General features: G+C 38.9%; 1 protein-coding gene across 3 annotated transcripts in view; it reads left to right on the top strand.

Moving 5' to 3' along the window:
• NTM (neurotrimin) overlaps positions 1–20287 on the top strand; it is a 1811079-nt gene that overhangs the window by 1776476 nt on the left and 14316 nt on the right. For all 3 annotated transcript variants that reach the window (XM_006892821.1, XM_006892822.1, XM_006892820.1), the window contains 3 exons: positions 1106–1240; positions 10068–10188; positions 15295–15446. In XM_006892821.1, the coding sequence (XP_006892883.1) occupies positions 1106–1240; positions 10068–10188; positions 15295–15446 (408 nt within the window). The remainder of the gene's footprint in view (positions 1–1105; positions 1241–10067; positions 10189–15294; positions 15447–20287) is intronic.

The raw sequence follows: 20287 nt of genomic DNA, 5'->3' as shown, positions 1-20287 counted from the left end.
CTAGAGTGAAGGCTACGTGGTGGAGTGGACCTGGGGGAGGGTTTCTAAAACAATGAAAGAATTTTTCTTTTACTTTTCCAAGAGGGTAGTGTTCTTGGGGGAGGGTTGGGAGGGGAGAAATGTGCAACAATGAATGAATGGAAATCCAAAGTCTCTGTAAATTTTTACTGAAATTAATAATAAATTCAAATTTAAAAAAATTAAAAAAAAGGAATTTTCCTGAAAATGTAAGCATACGGTTACTTTTATTACTATCTTCAACAAGGAATCTAAAGTGTAGGGTTCCAATGTGAGACAGTTTTAACATATTTTTCTGAGCTTAAATACCATGGTCTTCCTATAATCACATGATCATGACCAGCCATCAAGTATGAAGTTCAGTAAGTATAAGGTCATTATTATTAATACAATTTCTTTAAAGAAATAGACTATCAGAATGATTAAGTGAAAAGAAGTGTTTGGAGCTATGTCTTTCTCTTCTAAAAATATTCCTGTACATATTCTTTCATGCCACAGTTAGGCATCAAGTATGAAGCCCTTCTTATTGGTTTGTAATCCAGATCTTTTATCCCAGACTTGTAGTATATTGCCATTTACAAATTGATTTCTGCCTGTCTACTTGATTGTCTCGATCTAAGAGCAGAAATTTGCATTTACTATATCTGCATTTCTACTCCTTTCCGTAGTCTCTGTGTGTGTACATGTGTGCCATACTTTAGGCATATAATCATCAAATTTGTACTTTAAGCCACAGTCAGAATGATACCTTGAGACCAGAAACAATTAATATTTACCAGCGGTACCATATTCAGATCCTATAGCTGGACTGTGTAAATGTCAAAATTATTAGTCACTTTTTGAAGACAAATTCTTTAGGCCCTGTGCTTGAATTCAGAGAGCAAGATAATATTTCAACTGATCCATTGGAAAGCATAGAAAAAGTTGAATGTGGAAAGGGTAAGGAGAAGGAAGAGATGAGGAAGGGAAACCTTAGAGAATTTCTATGACATTGAATTTTGAAATGGCAGAATTCTTTGTTAAGCATTTTGTACCTAAGCAATTCTTTTACCACCCGTCTCACCATGCCACTGTGCTTCTTCTTCAGCTGTTGGCTTTGTGAGTGAGGATGAATACTTGGAAATCCAAGGCATCACTCGGGAGCAATCAGGAGACTATGAGTGCAGTGCCTCCAACGATGTGTCCCCACCTGTGGTTCGCAGAGTGAAGGTCACTGTCAACTGTAAGTATGCCACATACCATGCATGTGTAGAAGTCAGCACACTGCCCTGGCAGCAACAGAAGAGTTATGGTTCAAAGACAACTACTGATTCATGGTGGCAAATGTATCATTATTTTCCATACTCTGCTTTCCAAACTCTTAATTTTGATACCTCAAATGCTGTGGTATCATTTTTATCACCATACCTGAAAGTGATTTTTTAAAATCCCAGATTTTATTTGCATTACTGGAAGATCATTAAATGGCATTCAATAAATATATTATATACACACTTGTCTTCAAATATTTAAATTGCCCATTAATTAACTAATATTCTGAAGTTGCCACAACTCTAGACTCATTATCACTATAGAAAGTTATAAAAACCATATGCTAACTACCAGTGGGACTGTAAAATGGTACAACCACTTTACATGGAAAGAAGTCTAGTGCTTCCTTAAAAGATTGAAAATATAAATATAATTTTATTCAGTAATTCCACTAATGAGGTATTTATAAAAAGTAATAAACATGAGTTGCAACACAAACAGATATATATGTGTCCATGTTCATTGCATTGCATTCGTCTGTGCATTTTCTGCAAAGATGGTAACTTGTGGTCGATATGATGTTAAACACTGTGACACTGATATGTCAAATGTGATAATGGTTACCAATGGTGGACAGTGTTTGGTAGAACTCCCCAGTTAAAACAAGCTTGGAAGCAGGAGTGGCATCCACTTCCAAAATACCTTGCCTTTGAAATAGCTTGCCTTAACATCCCAAGTGTCCATGAACAGATGACTGGATAAAGAAACTATGGTTCATGCACAAAGAATACTGTAAAATACTAAAGCAGAATTATTTAAAAAAATTAAAATGTATTGCATATATCCACCTACAGAGCTGATCTAGAGGTCATTAAGCTGAAATAAACCAGTCGCAAAAAAAAGATGAATATTCTGCATCTTCTTTATGACAAGATCAACAAAGCTTTACAAAGTGAAATAATCCTTGAATGATTGTCAGGAATTGGAACAAACAGAGAGGGGAGTGAAAGTAAGTGAATATATAGGAGACACATATGAATATGAGTGAAGAGAAAGACAACAATGACACAATTGGCACAATGCAATTAACTATATGGAAGATATAGAAAAGTGCACAAAATATATTCAGCATAAGTAAACACTATAATACACATAATCCTGTGATATAAACAATATAAAATGTTAATCTGCAAGCAGAAATATAAGCAGGTAGGAAAGAGAAACAAATATGGAGAGGTGAAAAGGACTGACCGTCACAGGTTTGACAGATGATAATTTTCTTTTAATATTAGTATCTACTATAAATCTAGGGAGCTCTGGTCACCTAATGGCAAGAAGCTGAGCTGCAATCTCAAAGACACTAGTTTCAAATTCACCAGCTGCTCTGTGGGAAAAGGATGGGCAACCTCCTCCTGTGCAATTAACTGCCTCTGAAAACTTGCCAGAGGGTCAGCTATGGATCAGTTCTGACTCTGTGGTACACAACAACAACAGCAATTGTAAATCTGTAACTATCTATGTACATAGCAGAAATAGCAGAGGACAAAACTATAAACTTCTTAATCATAACTAACACCCTAAAGTGATGATTTGTGCATCCTGGACTTTCAGGATCATAGTATCATAGGACATCAAGGTCAACTGGCATAATGTAGTCTATAATGCTCTGCATCCTACTACACTTGTACTCCAGTGTTCACAGTAGTGTTATTCACCATCACAAGAACCTGGAAACAGGTCAAATATCCAACTACAAATGAATGGATTGAGAAATTATGGTACATTCACATAATGAAATACTACATAGCACATGGGAGCAATGATTTTGTAAATTATTACCTAAGGTGGGAGGAACTGGAGAGAATTATGTTGAGTGAATTCAGTCTCACAAGGACAAATATTGTATAAAACCATTATGTAGAATGAGTATAAGGATCCATGGGTGGGAGAGGGGGGAAGCAGAGAGATGAGGAGATGCAGAGGCAGGCGAGATTAATCATGGGATTATAAAAATTTGATGGATAGATGGGTGAGGGAATTTAGAAGAATCTCTTCTGGAAAACAATGTATTCAAATTTTATAAATCAACTAATTGTTGTTGTTGTTGTTATGTACCGTTGAGTCTCCTGCAACTCATAGTGACCCTTTGTACAACAGCACTAAACCCTACTCTATCCCATTCCAATCTTATTGTCTATGACACAACAGCCCCCATTGCCCCAGTCACTGAATCAATCCATCTCATTGAGGGTCTTCCTCTCCTGTGCTGTCCCTCCACCCTCCCAAGCATGAAGACCCTCTCCAAGGACTGGTATCATCTTGGAACATGTACAAAGTATGTCAGATGAAGCTTCAGAATCCTTGCCTCCAAGGAGCTGCCTGGTCTCACCAACTCTAGGATGAACATGTTTATTCTCCTAGCAATTCATGGCATGTTCAATACTCTCCTCCCGCACCACAGTTCAAAAGCATCAGTTCTCCTTCTATCATCCCTAGTCATTGTCCAGCTCTCTGATACATAGCAAGTGATTACAAAGACTATGGCCTGGATCAGGTGCACTTTAGTCTACAGACTGACATTGTTGCTCTTTAGTACTTTGGAGAGTTCTCTGACAGCAGACTTTCACAATGCAATTTGTCTTTTAATTTCATGGCTGCTGGTACCAAAACTATTGATTGTGGAGTCAAGCAAACTAAAGCTGCTTAACAATTTCAATTTCTTTCCCATCTATCATGATGCTCCCAATTGGCCCAGTGGTGAAAAATCTTTGTTTTCTTGATGTTAAGCTTCAATCCATATTGAAAGCTGCAGTCCTTGACCTTCTTTAACAAGAGTTTCACATCTTCCTCTGTTTCACCAAGCAGGATTGTGTCATGTGCATAATGCAGATTGTTGATGCGTCTTCCTCCAATCCATTTCTCCTAATACAGCCCAGCCTCCCGGTTAATCTGTTCTGCATATAGATTGAAAAGTTATGAAGATAGGAAACATCACTAGTGCATATCTTTCCCAGTTTTGAACCATGCAATGTTTCCTTGATCTGTTCTGATGACTGCCTCCTGGTCCAAATAGAGGTTTCACATAAGCACAATCAAGTGTTCTGGGATTCCCGTTCTTCTTAGAGTCAGCCACAAATGGCCATCCACTTCTGAAAAAGCAGGTCTTCAAAAACCCTATGTCCAAAAAAGAAAAGAAAAGAAAAGAAAAACCCTATGTATAATAGAGCACACTTAGACTAGCAGATATGGCAAGCAAAAGAAACTAAAATTGTTGTTGTTATGTGCCATCAAGTCGATTGCAACTCATAGCCACCCTATGCAGGAGAGCTCTAAACCCTGCTCTATCTATGCCAACCTCATTGTCTCTGACACACCTACCCCGATTGTCCCTGTGACTGAATCAACCCATCTCATCAAGGGTCTTTCTCTCCTGTACTGTCCCTCCACCCTCCCAAGCATGATGTCCCTCTCCAAGGACCGATCCCTCCATGTAGCATATACAACGTATGTCAGGTGAAACTTCAGAATCCTTTCCTCCACCTTCTCCAGGACGAACCTGTTTGTTCTCGTAGCATTCCATGGTATATTTAACACTCTTCTCCAGCACCACAGCTCAAAGGAATCAATTCTCTTTCTATCATCCCTAGTTATTGTCCAGCTCTCTGGTACATAGCAAGAAATTGTGAAGTCTATGTCCTGGATCAGGCAGACACATTTTAGTCTCCAGACTGACATTGTTGCTATTCAGTACTCTGGAGAGGTCCCTGACAGCTGACTTTCTCAATGCAATTTGTCTCTTGATTTTCTGGCTTCTAGTCCCAAGAGTGTTGATTATGGAGCCAAGCAAACTAAAAGTGTTAACAATCTCAATTTCTTCTTTAAAAAAAAATAGGAAGAAAAAAACAACAACTTGCTAACAGCTATCTTTGATACAACTGTTAATCTCTGTCTGGAACAAATAAGAAGGAAGAAGAACAAAGACATTCTGAAAAAATAAAAAAAAAATAGTCCAAAGAACTAATGGACTACATGAGTGAGACTTCCATAGCACTGACATCATAAGAATTAAATAATACCCTATCCACAAGGTATTCCATGGGAAAAAGATGAGAAGTCTCCTCCCATATGATTAACTGCGTCTGAAATCCACTGGAAAGTCAGTTAAGAGTTGGTTCTGACTTGATAGCGTACAACAAGAAGAACAATACTCCTACTGCCAACCACTCTAAAGGAGGGATCACTGTAGAAGGTCCTGGATAAAACTGGGATAAAATGTGGAACAAAGGTAAAATCAACAACAACAACACAAAACAACACCAACAACAAAAAAAAAAAACCACATACACAAGGCCAAGGTTATGTGTTCAATAGAGACGAGTGGCCCCTAGTTTACCTTCCAACAAGGAATAAAACACCTCCCCCTTGACTCATAGACAAGGCTGTAGGGGGAACCATAGCACCAGTGAGGCGTTCACTCATTAAAATAACCAGAAACAAGTTGTCAAAGGGGCAGCATCTTCCCCAGGATAAAACCCTTAAAGCAGAAAGGGGTAAAATAGAAAGACTGATGTAAGAGATAATGACAAAGATGAAGTGGGAAGAGGGTGGTTACATTATGGGTATTGCATTGAATGTTGTGAAACAAACTGTTTGGATGGTTTAATTGGAACAAATATACTTTGTAAATTTTCACTTAGATAGCAATGAGAAAACAGGATGTAGGATGTAAAAAGAAAATATCAGGTATAATTTATCTTATCCTTTAACAATCATATATATTGATACATATGACATATATATTGATACATGTGACATATATATATAATGTAAATATATATATAAAGAAGCAATTATATATTGGGGTTGTATTTAAAATTTTATTTCTAATTTATTTCCCTGTATGCTGTTCAATTGATTCTTATATTTGTGGTTATTGTTGGTAGAAGTCACTGACTCATAGCAACTCCATAAAAAACAGAACAAAATATTATCAGATCCTGCATCATCATCATAATTTCTGCTGTGCTTAAAGTCATTGATGTAGTCACTATGTCAGTCTATCATATTGAGGGCCTTCCTCTTTGTTACTAACCATGTAATTTTTCAGGTATAAGCACTTTAAGATAACATTGTTACCGTTGTTGTTGTGTGTTGTTGAGTCACTTGCGGATCATAGCAACCCTATGTACAACAGCCCTGGAACCTACTCTATCCTGTGCCAACTTTACTATCTCTAACACACCTACCTTCATTACCTCAGTCACTGTATCAATCCATCTTATCGATGGTCTCCCTCTCTTTCTCCGTCTATCCACCCTTCCAAGAATGATGTCCCTTTGCAATGACCAGTCCCTTGTTGCAACATACCCAAAGCATGTCAGAAGAAGCCTCAGAATGCTTACCTCCGAGGAGCAGCCTGATTTCACCTTCTCCAGGACAAACCTGTTTGTTCTCCTGGCAGTCCGTGTTATATTCAAAACTCTTTTCCAGCACCAACGTTCAAAGGCATCAATTCTTTATCATCTCTAGTCATTGTCCAGCTTTCTGATGCATAACAAGCAATTATGAAGACTATGGCCTGGATCAGACACACCTTAGTCTTCAGACTGACATCATTACTATTCAGTACTCTGAAGAGGTCCCTGACAGCTGCCTACCTTAATGCAAATCGTCTCTTGATTTCCTGATTGCTGGTACCAAGAGTGTTGATTATGGAGTTGCCTCTTTTCACAGATGTATTCTGTTCAATTACTGTATATGCAATTATATAAAGTTCATTTGTACAGTTATTACTTTTATTTTTTTGCTTTAAATAAGTTGCTGGTAGTACACAACTCTATTGTCCAATCTTCAGTTTTGTTTCTATCACTAAGTCTGTATACTTGACTACCATTACTATTCTTGACTTCCAACGTTGCTTTCTAATCGCCAGTTATTATCAGTGCATTCTAATTGTATGTTTTGTAAATTTCAGGCTGCAGAAGTTTAATTTCTTCATCAGTACCTTTAGTACTTGATGCATAAATTTGATTAAAAGTCATTTTGACAGATCTCATCCATAGTGACCCTGTGAGGGAGTAAAACTGCTTGATGTAGTGTTTCCTGGGAGGAACTGTTCACAGGAACAGATCACCAGGCCTTTTGTCCTGTGAAACCTCTAAATGAGTTCACATCTCCAACCTACATTTAGCAGATGAGTGCCAGTAGAGAGCTTTGTTTTATTTTAATAGTACCATTGCCATCAATTCATAGTAACCGTATATCAGGTTTCTGAGGCTATAAATCATTTTGGTTTGCAGCCCAACACTAGATATCTCTTTTTAAATTTTATTTATTTTTTTAATTAAATGCATGGGTAGGGAACTCTAGTTCTCTTGTGCTGATTCAAAGTCACATGATTATATTCTTCCAGCAGCTCTATGAGAGAAAGCTGGGAGATGTCCTCCCATGCAATTTAGTGTCCCTGAAAACCCACTGAAGGGTCGACTCTGAGTTGGTTCCAACTGGACAGTGAATAGATAGAGAGACAACACCACCAATGAATAAGGATACAGAATTTTGAAACTTTGCAGGCCCTTGTTCTCAAACTCTGTAACAGACTTCCAAATTTCTTCAAATTTCCAACTACTTTCTCTCTCTCTCTCTCTCTCTCTCTCTCTCTCTCTCTCTCTCTCTCATCCTTTCCAGTCTTAATTTTCCTTTATTACATTGACTAGCTTCTCTGTGATATTCTTGACTATTTCTTTTTCATCTGCTGTGCCCATTTCATGAATTTTTATGTCAAAATAGTGCACATTTGCTAACATGGAAACAAAGAGTCTTTTCTCTTTTTAAACATGGGTGAGAAGAAGTGTTTATACTTATTTTTTTTCATTCTTTTGCTATATTTCAAGGGAAGAAGTGTTTACACTAATTTTTTTCATTCCTTTGCTATATTTCAAAATGTTGATTTTGTTATAATATGAACCTTTGTTGTTGTTGTTGTGGGGTGTTGAATTGGCCAAAAGGTGACCCTTCTGTATGTTTTCAGAGGCAGTAATTACATGGGAGGAGATGGCCCATCCTTCTCCCTTGGAGCAGCAGGGGGCTTCAAACCGCATGCCTTCAGAATTGCAGTGCAGGTTCTTATGGCTAGCTCACCAGAGCTACTTAAAATGAGCCTAGTTAATAAATAAAAATTACTTAAACAAGGAAATAGTTCATGGGATTAGAGCATAATCTCATAAACTTTAAATGAGTATTATAACATGACAATTTTTTTAAAAAAATATATTCATTAAAAAATAGGGAGCCACTATAGCACAATAGTTTAGTGTTTGGTGGTTAATTGAATGGTTGGTAGTTCAAATCTGTCAGCTGCTCCAAAGGAAAGAACTCACACAGTCTTTTTCCATGAAGCTTATAGCCTAGAAGCTTTGCAGGGCCGGCCTACCCTGTCCTGTGAGTTGTGAACACTTCCACTCTGTCCCACAGTGACTCTGTTAGTTGGAATCTACCCAGTAGAAGTGAGTTATCCATTAAAACAAAAACAAGATAAACAACAACAATAAACTAGGTTTGAAGATGACTGGCAGCTCATAAAAATTAGCTTAAAACGTAAGAAAGAAAAAACAATCTGCCCTGGAGAAAGTGTTACCAAGGTGTTCCTTAGCAGCAAGGATGGTGAAATTTCGTCAGACATACTTTGGACATTTTATCAGGACAAGCGATATCATGCTGGGAAAGATAGAGGCTCAGAGAAGAAAAGACATTCGATGTGAAAGAATTGACACTGTGACTGTAATAATGGGCTGCAGCATGATGGAAGTCATGAAGTTGGTGCAGGATAGGGCAAGGTTCAGATCTACTGTTCATAGTGTCACTGCGAGTTTTACTTTACTCACTAGCATCTAACAACAACAAAACATAAGGTAATGCAAGCAAATGAAAAACATATATAGGAAATGATCAGGAGCCAGTGATAAATCACAACACAAAATATGTACCATAAGAGTACTAAATACAGATCTGAAATTTGACTTTCAGTTGTAAGAGCAAAGATGGGAAGATTAATGATCTGCTTTGATATTTATGTCCAAGAGGTAAGACCAAATTAATTTCTCATAGGAAACAAACCTTTTGCAGGTTCTGCAATCCCAGAGGAATTTCTCGTCAGTGTCTCCACAAATAAGAGTACTTTGAAATAGTCAGCTAAAACTTCTGAAGCATTCCTGCAATAAATACACTATCAAGTTTGTTATGCTTATTTTTCATGATGTTCATGATATAGACTGTTGAAATGCCACAAATAATTTGGTAAAGACTTTAATTGAATGCATACCAAGCGTTTAAGTCTGGTTTAAATCTGGATTTGATTAGGAGAACCATTTTAGAATACTTAGAAAATTTACTGCTCTTTATATCCTTTAGGTAATTCTCCCTGATTAGTATTTCTTGCACCTGAATTTTTATGGGAATTCTATAGTTCAAGGATATATACTCAAAGAAGAACATGGTATGCCTGAATTAAAGACTGTTAACCCATGGTTTGTGGAGTTGATGGGTTGACATAGAATGAACATCTGGTCATTCTACCTCTCTGTTAAGGGACACAGAAACATTCATTGCATGCAATAAAGACCAAGTGTTTTCTCTGAAAACAGTACGGGTAAATTTTACATCCACTGTCTCATTCATGTAGTGATTTCATAAAGCAAGTAAAAGAGGTAGATCAGGGAGTAAAGAACAAAATCAGTGAGTGAGGCAGGCTCTTTAGTCCTAATGCACTGTAAATGATATAGGATGTCTTCTCTCTGCAGATCCCCCATACATTTCAGAAGCTAAAGGCACAGGTGTCCCCCTGGGACAGAAGGGCACACTGCAGTGTGAAGCCTCGGCCGTCCCCTCAGCAGAATTCCAGTGGTACAAGGAGGATAAAAGGTAAAGACACCCTGCCTACTCCACCAGAAACAGAAGCTTACCAGAGCTCAGTTCCAGAGAGGTGTACACAAATGCCTATAAAATCCTCTTTGGAATTCTTGCTATTTAAAAAAAGTGGTGTATGTTGCAGAGTAGATATAAACAAATATGTTCTTAAGTATCTCAGCTATGTTTTTAATGTTTCTTTGTTGAATCATCACTTGGTCAACCCACAAGTCTGATTTTTTTTTTAAAAAAAAAGGAAAAAAGAAATTTCAGTGGAAAGGCTAGTGGGAATATTGTAAGACTGGTGAATGGTTTGTGGGGCAAGGATTTAACATCTTTTCTGTGTAACTATTTCCAGCACATTCTCATACTTGCTGCTCTCCAGAGCTGAGAATGACTGAGAAGTTAGCAGAAGCTTTGGTCCAGATACTGTCAGCAGCAGTGGATAAAAGAGTCCTCATCTGATTTAGCTGCCCTTTGTGCCCACGTTGTTCCTTCATTATCAGAGCAAAGGGGAGACTCTTTTCTTCCTGTCCATTGTTGCTACAATCATTAGGGCATTTGTTGTGATTCATGGAAGATTGTATTTTTGAGAATTTATCGAGTGGCATGTTAGCACAGCACGGGGCTTAGCAGCTTCCTATAGCTAGGCAACGTGACAATTACCATTATCACAAAGCTATTTTAAGAAGCATGGTACTGCATTCACGTGGGCTGTCTATGTTCAGAACATTTTCATTAAAATGTTGTGTAATAGGAGGGTACAAAAAAGTCCCAAGGTGGTTGTATGGTGGACAAAGATAAAGAAGTTAGAGAGCTAGAGAATCTGAGAATACCACCAACAACTAAAAGGACAAATCCAAGATGGAGAACAGTAGGAGATTCTGGGCCAGCCATGCTGCATATACTATTTATAATGTCAGCAGCATGCATTAGTTTTCTGCCCTTGGGCTACCTACCAGATAACAAAAGCTTGCTGAAGGTTGTTCCCACCAAGTTCCCTTAATCTTTCCAAATGAGAAACAACACTTTTATTTTGGGGGAGATAACTCTGGCATGTTCTCAATGCAGTGTGTCATATTTATCTAACCCATTTTATAGATGAAAGAAGTGATGCAGAAGGAAGAAAAATAATCTTACAGACTAGAAGAAATATAGCCACCTTTCTTATTTTAGCAAGTCAGAATCAAGTAAAGAGAAGTTACACTTTTCCAATAAATAAATAAATACTGTCATTTACTTAGAAAGGTTACTTCAGCTGTTTTTAATTTCCCTGGTGGCATAATGGTGCAGTGCTCAACCACTCACCGAAAGCTTGCCATTTTGATGTCATCAGCATCTCTATATAGGAGAAACATCACAAGATCTGTTCCCTACAGAAATCAACCTAGGAAAGCATATTTGGCAGTTCTACTCTGTCACATGAGGGTGCCCGGGGTAGGAATTGACTCACCAGCACCCTACAACAACATTATACCTAGAGGAAAACTAGGTGTAATGAAGCAAGGCAGAGGGAAATATATATCAAGAGAAAGAGACAGAGCTGCAGGATATGCTCAAATCTTCAGATGTCCAGGCTAGTCATCCACCTCTCAGCTCATCATTTCGTTTCTCTATGGTGTAAATGTTAATACTGTATCAAAATATTAGGAAGTAAGATCTCAACCATATCGAGGGAAGCAGAGTATGCCTCAGGCAATGGTGAGAACAGGAAGGAGGAGAGCTCCTTTTTCATAGAGCACTGTGATCGTGGTGAGGAATCTCTAGATGATACAAAGAGTACGAGAATGTCTACGAACAAATCGAGCCTGGAAGTTTGAGTCTGCCATGGATAAAAGGCCTGGTGATCTGCTTCCAGAAAATCTCAGGTATAGTTCCACTCTGATGCACACGGGTGGGTGGAGTCAATGGAAACTTGTCCAGTGATAATCAGAGGGATTGTTGTTGGTGTGTAGCCTAGGGTCAGGATCGACCCATAGCTGATTCTCTAAAGGGTCTTCAGAGGCAGTAAATTGCTTGATTGCTCATCTTTCTTCCATGGAGCAGCTGGTGGATTCAGACTGTGTACCTTTGCATTGGCCATGCAGTTCCTTACCGCCAATCTACCCTGCATCGTTGCCAAGAGAGGGTGAAATGACATTGCTACAGTTTTCTGAGGTACCAGAAGCAGGCACGTTTGTTCTTTCTGTGTTTACGTCCCTGCTTTTCGCCCCTCGCAATTGACTTTTTGGGCAACTTTCCATTTGCTTTTCCTTTATTTGCCTTTTCCTAGCCTTCTCCCTGTAAATGGAGTTGTCATTTCTCTTGGCACCCTCTAAAGTCCTTGTCACTAACAGACATGCTTGTGCCATCTAAGCTGCCAGAAAACGCCTGCCAGACAAGTCTCAGAGGGCCCAATGCACCCACCCTGGGAGAATCCAGCTCTAATGTGTTCACTAGCCTCATGAGATCAGCAGACTTCAGGGGCAAATCTAAGTGGCCTGTCTAGGACTATGAAATAAAAAAATAAATAAATAAAAAATAAGGTAGAAGTTTCTTGCCTACACTGTTAGAGATGTACTCAGCCACATTGCACTATATGTGCTGACAACCTAAGAAGAGAAAAATGGGCTCCTGCCTTGGCACTAGGAGCCAATGAGGAGCCATCATTAAGGAACTGCAGCTGGTGGTAGTGCGGGGCTGGAGAAAGGTGTGGCAAAACTGAGAAAGGAAACAGTCATTCCAGGGCCTGTGAGGGGCTGCTAGCCACCCTGGACAGCTTTTAGCTGAGGTTGTTCCTGAGCTGTCAAGTTGGAACCTGCTTTGGGTGAGTATCTTTCACTACTACAGAGCCTGAATCTAATTCACAGCTTGATCTTTATGTGACAACCTCTCTCCAAACCATCGTGGATGTCAGGATGGCAAACTGGGATCAGTACGCTTGACCAACTCATAGAGCTGCCTGGTGGGAGGGACATAGTTCCCTCTCTAGACAACACCCCTCCAGGAGCTATAGCCACATAAGAAGTCGGGCAGAGAAAAGTGGCATCTGGCAGCACAGCCAGATGTCTCACTGTTTTTGCATAGCTCTTAGCATTGTACTGACTTCAATGAACATGGCCAATTCATTGTCCCTAGCTTATGAGAGAGGAAGGATCTTATATATAACAGAAAATAAGCCAAATCATCCAACCAATCTCCTGACAACCCTGTAGACATAGATGTCCTATGAGAACCCAAATTAATCCAGAACCTGGCTCACTCTTCTGATCAAACTCACCACAAGCTATCTGGACAAGGAGAAAGGTTTTGCAATCCTCTAGCCCCACAACAGAAATGATACTTTCAGACCTTGACGAAACAATGGCTCTTTATGTCCCAAACCTGCCATGGCCCCCTGTTTAGACAAGTGTTCCCAGTAATTAATTCCAACAGAAATACATTGTATCAAATAAATGTTACAGTTTACAAAGCATTGTTGTCCTTGTGGGCTTCACTTTCTATATCTTCCTCAATGTCTTTTTAAGTTTGATTGCTCCAATAACAACTGTTTGCCCATTTCATGGACCATGACCATGTTTCAGCCTGCATCCAGCTTGATTTCATTTACTGTCTGTATTCCCTCTTTAGTCAGGTCCTATACAGGCAATTCATATCTATAACCACTTGCCAGAGAGTCTTCATTTAGAAGGGTTTCCCCCAATAGTACTGATCTTTTGTGTAGCGTAGAATTGGCTTTAGACAAAAGCAAATTATTTCAGGTAAAGTAAAAAAATTATCTTGATGGCTATTCTCTGAAATAGAATATGCCATAGGATATTCTGTAACTTTCCATAAGAAGCCTTTGTGGTAAAGTGTATTAAAATATTGAGCTGCTGAGAGGTCAGTGGTTCAAATCCATCTGCTACTTTGTGGGAAAAGATAGGCAGTCTCCTCTCCTAAGCTTTACAGTTTTGGAAATACAATGAGGATTACCATGAACTTAATGGCAATGTTTTGTTGTAATTGTTAGGTTCTTCTTAAATTATCACTTTCAATAAGTGAATTGGTTTTTTTACTTCCTTGTAGATACACTCTGTAATAGGATTTGATGCTATAACTCTTCAAAGATAAAGGCTTTGTTTCAACTGGCCATATAAGTGTATTTCATTTTCCTTTATCCATCTACCCAGAAAGAAATGTAACCCACATTCCTAATAAGTATATGTACATTTAGTGATTGGAGCATTTACTACTAATGAAATGCAGGTGATTTGAACCCTCCAGCGAACCTTTGGAGAAGGATGAGGCAGAGGCCTTTTTCAAAGACCTATGGTCTGGGAGACCCCATGGGGCAGTTCTGCTCCCCTCTGGAGGGTCAGTAGGAGCTAGAATCAACCCAGTGACTGTAGTATTGCCAGTATTGGGACTTTACAGATGGCAAGATCGTTTTGTGTGGCCATGTGACAATTTCCTAACTCTATAAGTTCCATTCTTAGGAACCTTTGAGCCTTCTAGTCTGTCCATCTACGGTTACCCAGGAAGCCCTTCAGGTCCCTATGAAGTGAAAATGATCCCTGATTTTTTTATTTTCTTATTAAAATGTAAGTTATTATCTGTAGACTGCCTCAAGATCTAAAGAGAAAGATTGTAGCTCAAGTGTTTGAATAATATCATTTTTTCACCTCAGGTTGTCCTTCTGTGTGAATTTTAAGGGTTTCTAGTCTTGTTTTTTTATTGCCACAGTGCAATGTCTGCCATCATCAACATGAACATCTAATAAGCCCATGATTTGAACACTTACTTCATGGGTAGTATTATTCTGGGTATCTGGGCTGACATATAAATTTGTTGTGCTGTGACTGACAAGTTTATAAAGCAAGGGAAAGCAGCTGCCTTCGAATAACTTAAATGCCTGTGTGGGGAGATAATACATTCTAACAGAATACATCTTTAGGCACATACATAAAATAGAGAAACACAATTATGTGTGTCATTGTGGGTGACCTTATTGTGGAGTTAAGTGAAAAATACAGTGGTAATAATGATGTCAAACAGCAGGCAATGTGAAGATCATTCATTCCAGAATCTATCTTATTCCTATGAAGGAAATGTAACCAAGATCATTCTTTCTTCTTTTTGTTTTTCTCTTGTTTGCCTCAGACTGGTGGAAGGAAAGAAGGGGGTCAAAGTGGAGAACAGACCATTTCTCTCAAAACTCATCTTCTACAATGTCTCTGAACATGACTACGGGAACTACACTTGTGTGGCCTCAAATAAGTTGGGTTACACGAATGCCAGCATTGCACTATTTGGTGAGAGTGAGCCCTGAGCTGGGATATGAAAGGACTATGGGTAAAGAGGGGCAGGGGATACAATAAGGGAGGAGTATTAGAAAGAGTGTCCCAAAGGACATATGCCAAAGAATAAAAGCCAGACAAGGATGAAAGGAGGGAGGGAAGGGAAGAGAGAAAGAACCAGTGCATGTGTGGAAATAGACACCGGGAAAGGAGAGATACACAGCAATGTTTGTGTCAATGCTTCATTTTATGAGGGAAATCTTGAATTAGGAAAAAGATCTTTGCAAATCTGAAATGATATATATTATTTCCTCTGTTGATAGTTTATAAACTGATAGAAATTATGACTTGGTATAATTGTAAAGAGATGAGCGATAGAAGCATTTTCCATTTCAATGCTTTATTGGATTAATGTAAAATGTTCCCTTTTGTAGTCATTGAGATATAAGAGAAACTTCAGCGTATTTAATTATACTTACAAAAGTGAATCATGAGCCTTGGATCCTGACCAGTACTAGCTTCAGAGAGTAGAAAATAGAGAAATGTTATTTTACAAATTAATTTTTTTAATGGTTTTACGTCTTCCATGAATTCCTTTTTGTTTGCTCTCCCCCAAATTCTTTTTGTATCAAAGGATATAGTCTGACTAGGTTAAGATCCACATGCCTGCAAACCACCATCCTGATAAATCTACCTATCTATGCATGCATTCATTCATTAAATAAGCATTCACAAGTATTTCATTATACATCTTGGTGTTCTGAGCTACAACTGAAGCAAGAAACAAAAACCACCTTCCTCCCTGGATGTCTACGCCCTTGTGAGTGGAGAAGCTCCACAGAAGTCACCCTCTTGGGCCTCAGCAGACCTTTGTGGATCCAGCCCTTGTTCATCTCTGGATAAAAGCAGACCCTTCCATATGCCACAGGATTCATTCTGATTACCTTTTGGGCAAGTGTTTCCTTGTTCCATCAAGATCGATTGTCTAAGAATACTTCAAATCACACCACAGAAAGTAGGGTGTTTTCAGTTTCTGAAGCTGGCATGGGCTGCCTTATCCTTCAGTTCATTTCTAGGCCTACCTGCAGCCTAGGCCTAGTACATAAAGTAAAACTTACTTTAGTTATAACCAGGAATCTCAGCTCTGGTACTTCAGATGGGCAGAGCTGTGATGGGAGTGATTGATGTGTCTGACATCTCACACACAGGGTTAGTCATAATTGCACTTCACATGTGTCTAATCTTTTAGAGTTTTTGGCAGGTGTCTGTCTGCATGTACAGACAGCACGGGTTAGTAAGGACTGGCCCTGCTTTCCTTGATCCTGGACAGCATACCTCTCCCTGGCTGTCCTTCCATACTCCCCAAGTGCTGGCTTCTACCCACCACAGTCCATATGCCTATAAATATTCTTCCTTCTCCTGCTTCTGATTTGGATGCATGAAGGACTTTATCACTGCTGTCTAATTCCCTGGTCTCCTTCTCTAAAACTATCTCAAGATGAGAATAGGGAGAAGCAGCAACATTTTTACTTCTTTTAGAGTAAAATTACTGCCATTTGTGAAAATGAAAGCAATGAGCCATATGCCATAAATCTATTCTTTTCATCAAGCCCTTTTTTGACAATTAAAATCTTTGCTTTCTCAAACCCATCAGCCCTCTGGCAGTCAGGCAAGGGCATCATGCAGGACAGTCACACCCATTGCATTTTCAGGAGTCCAATATGATGATGTGCTTTCTGTAGAATTAGGAAATTGATTTTTGTTGGGTATATATTTTTAACTTATTGTGGTGAATTAATAGAGACATTTCAAACTTCCATACTACAAAATCTCAAGAAGAAGGCAAAAATTTATTTACCTCACAAACTTCTTTCACCTCAAATGACATAGTACTTCTGAGGAATATTTCAGAAATGTTGTACTGGTGTCAGAGCTCCATTGGCATACTGAAGCTACACTAGTGTGTGGGATGATGTTTCTAGCCCATCTGCTCTACTCAGGCTCATCTCATCTCTATGGAAGTTCCTCTCTCATTATTGAAGTTCACCATTAATAAGGTTCCTCTCCCGTTATTGAGCTCATCATTGATAAGGCTCCTCCCTCATTACTGAGGCTCACCATTGATGAGGCTTCTCTGTCATTACTGAGCTCACCGTGGATGAGGCTTCTCCTTCATTTTTTAAGTTAACCATTGATAAGGCTTTTCCATAATTATTAAACTCACCATTGATGAGACTCCTCCTTATTAATGAGGCTCACCATTGATGGGTTTCCTCCTTCATTATTGAAGATCATCATCGCTGAGGCCTTTTCCATTTCAAAAAAGTGAAATAAATTGTGACGTTTTCCATATCTTTATCCATATCAGACAGCCTATCAGGGTTGTCAGGCCAACTTGAGCAAGATGGTAAGCAGTCTGTATTTGATGAGAATTAATGAATTTAGCATTAAATTCAATCTCCTTTAGAATGCCAGCAAGACTACAGTCAATTTGTCTGTAATGATTTGTAATGTAATGATTTGTTTGTAATGATTTGTCTACCAACTATGTCCTCTCTTCACTTGGTCTGAACATATGAACAGAAGAATGGTCAGTGATGGGAGATTCCTGTCCAATTAGACAAGGATCCATCCTGTCATGAACTAAATGGAGTTCTGAGACTGCAGAGATTATAGGAGACTCCAAGAGGTCTACTCCTGTAATACTGGGTCACCATGATTCTGGAATCTTGTTCCTGTCATGGTGCTGTGTGACTAGATTTCTGAACATGCTCAGCTAAATACAAGCTGGGAGCATGAAAGGATATTTCATTGGGGGGGGGAAGGGAGGGGAGGTTTTGCACCTACTTTGTTCTCAAACTCATCAGCACAAACTAAGAGTAATTTCATCTTCCCTGGACAATGCATAGACCAGCTTGCTCATTGCCCAACCATTGCATCCAAAACAGAAGCATAATGCATTTCGGTGTTTCTCATGCTCACCTGGGCATCTCACCACTGATTGTTGTTGTTGTTGGTTTGGTGTTTTTTTTTTGGGGGGGGGGAGTTGGTTTTGTTTTTTATCTTTCCTGATTTATCCATTCCTCTGGAAATGTTTGTTGAAAAATTGTATACGAACTATATATGTCAAATATATAGGTGCTGTATATAATATGCATGTTTGCTTTAATTTTTTTTTCTCCTGTATGTCCCTCACCTGATTTAGAACTAAATGAGCCTACAAGCTCAACATTGTTCCAAGGTCAGTATTCCCCACTTTATGTTTTGTCTCTCCTTCTCTATACTAGAACCCTAGTTCCCTCATTCTTTTGCTGCTGTGCTTCACCCAAGGCTTCTGTCCATGATGTTATTTGAGAATGACAGTGGATGGTTATCTGTGGAGATCCTGGGAACTACTCAGATATTCGGGGAGCTCATTCCTTTCTGCCTATCCCTTGCCTGCATTGCACCTGATGGGATAATAAGAGAAAGGAAATGAGAGGATCTTTAAAACCTTAAAGCTCTGAGATCAAAGTAGATGCAAAAGGTTGAATAAGTGAGTCTGAATCTACAGGAACACAGCTCCAGCTCTCTGAGCAGGTTTTATTGCATCGTCCCTATTGAAAGTCCTCAGCAATAGAATAAAACTCATGTGCATAATAATTTAAATATTTAAGATGGTCAACTAGGTTATCCCAAGAGGGTGGAAAAGAGGGTGCAATGTGCCATCAACCATCAGCCAACGATGACAGAGAGTAGGATGCCACACCACTCTGGTTTAAACCTTTCATTTACTAGTTCTGTGCTTTTAAAAGTCACTCAAACTTTTGAAGACACAATTTCTTCCTCTGCAAAGTGAGATTAATAATTTGTAGAAAGTTGCTACATATTCCCTGAGAATGTACATTTAAAAGGCTTTGCAGCTGTTAGGTGCATTTCCAATCTTCCTATCAAGCTGGAAGATAGAATTTCTTTAAGAGCATTATAGGGATTCCTTACCTCATTTCTCAATTCCCCTCCCTCAGCCTCTTCTTCTCTAGGTTCTTTTCCATGCCATACTTCTATGGATCTTATCTCTCTTTGAAAAGCTCTTTTAGAATTTCTCAAGTCCAGTAGACTAACATGAATCATCATGAGCAAGTGTTCATCATAAAGGATCTGGGGTAGTGCGGTAGAATAAAACTAAAGCTGTGTAAACATCATACTATCATGAGTGAGGTGCCTTGAGAGAAGATTATTGTTATGTGCCATCTAGTAGGCTACAACTCATAGTGACCTTATGAACAATATCTTTGAACCTTGCCTTATCCTGAACCCACTTTGCCATCTCCAACACACCTGATCTCACTGCCACAATCCAACTCATGGAGCGACTTCCTTTTTTAACTCACATTCTATCCTTCCCAGCATGTTGTCCTTCTCCAAGGACTGACCCCTCCTTCCAACATGCCCAAAGTATGTGAGATGAAATTTCACCATTCTTGCCTCCAGGAAGCACCCTTGTGTCCCTTTATCCAGGACAGAACTGTTTGTTCTTTTGGAATTTCAATCCTCTTCTCCAGCACCATAACTCAAAGGCATAGATTTTCCTCTGTTATCTATCGTCATATCTGGCTTTCAGATACACAGAAAGCAACTGAGAAGATCATGGCTTGGATCAGGTGCACCTTAGTCTTTAACATCATTGTTCTTTAGGAACAGACCCTGGAAAAGTCTTTGAAAGAAAATTTTCCCAATGCACCTTGTCTTCTGATTTCATGATGCTGCCTATTGGCCTAGTAGTAATGAGTTTTGTTTTCTTTTTTTTAATTTAGGTTGTTTATTTTTCATTTCAATGAACATCTACAGAGATTTTGGGATTCCATTCATTCATTGTT

Source organism: Elephantulus edwardii, unplaced genomic scaffold (assembly GCF_000299155.1).
Source record: "Elephantulus edwardii isolate Elephantulus edwardi_28Jun2011 unplaced genomic scaffold, EleEdw1.0 scaffold00120, whole genome shotgun sequence".
Lineage (NCBI taxonomy): Eukaryota > Metazoa > Chordata > Mammalia > Macroscelidea > Macroscelididae > Elephantulus > Elephantulus edwardii.
This window is presented reverse-complemented; position numbering and strand designations above follow the sequence as displayed.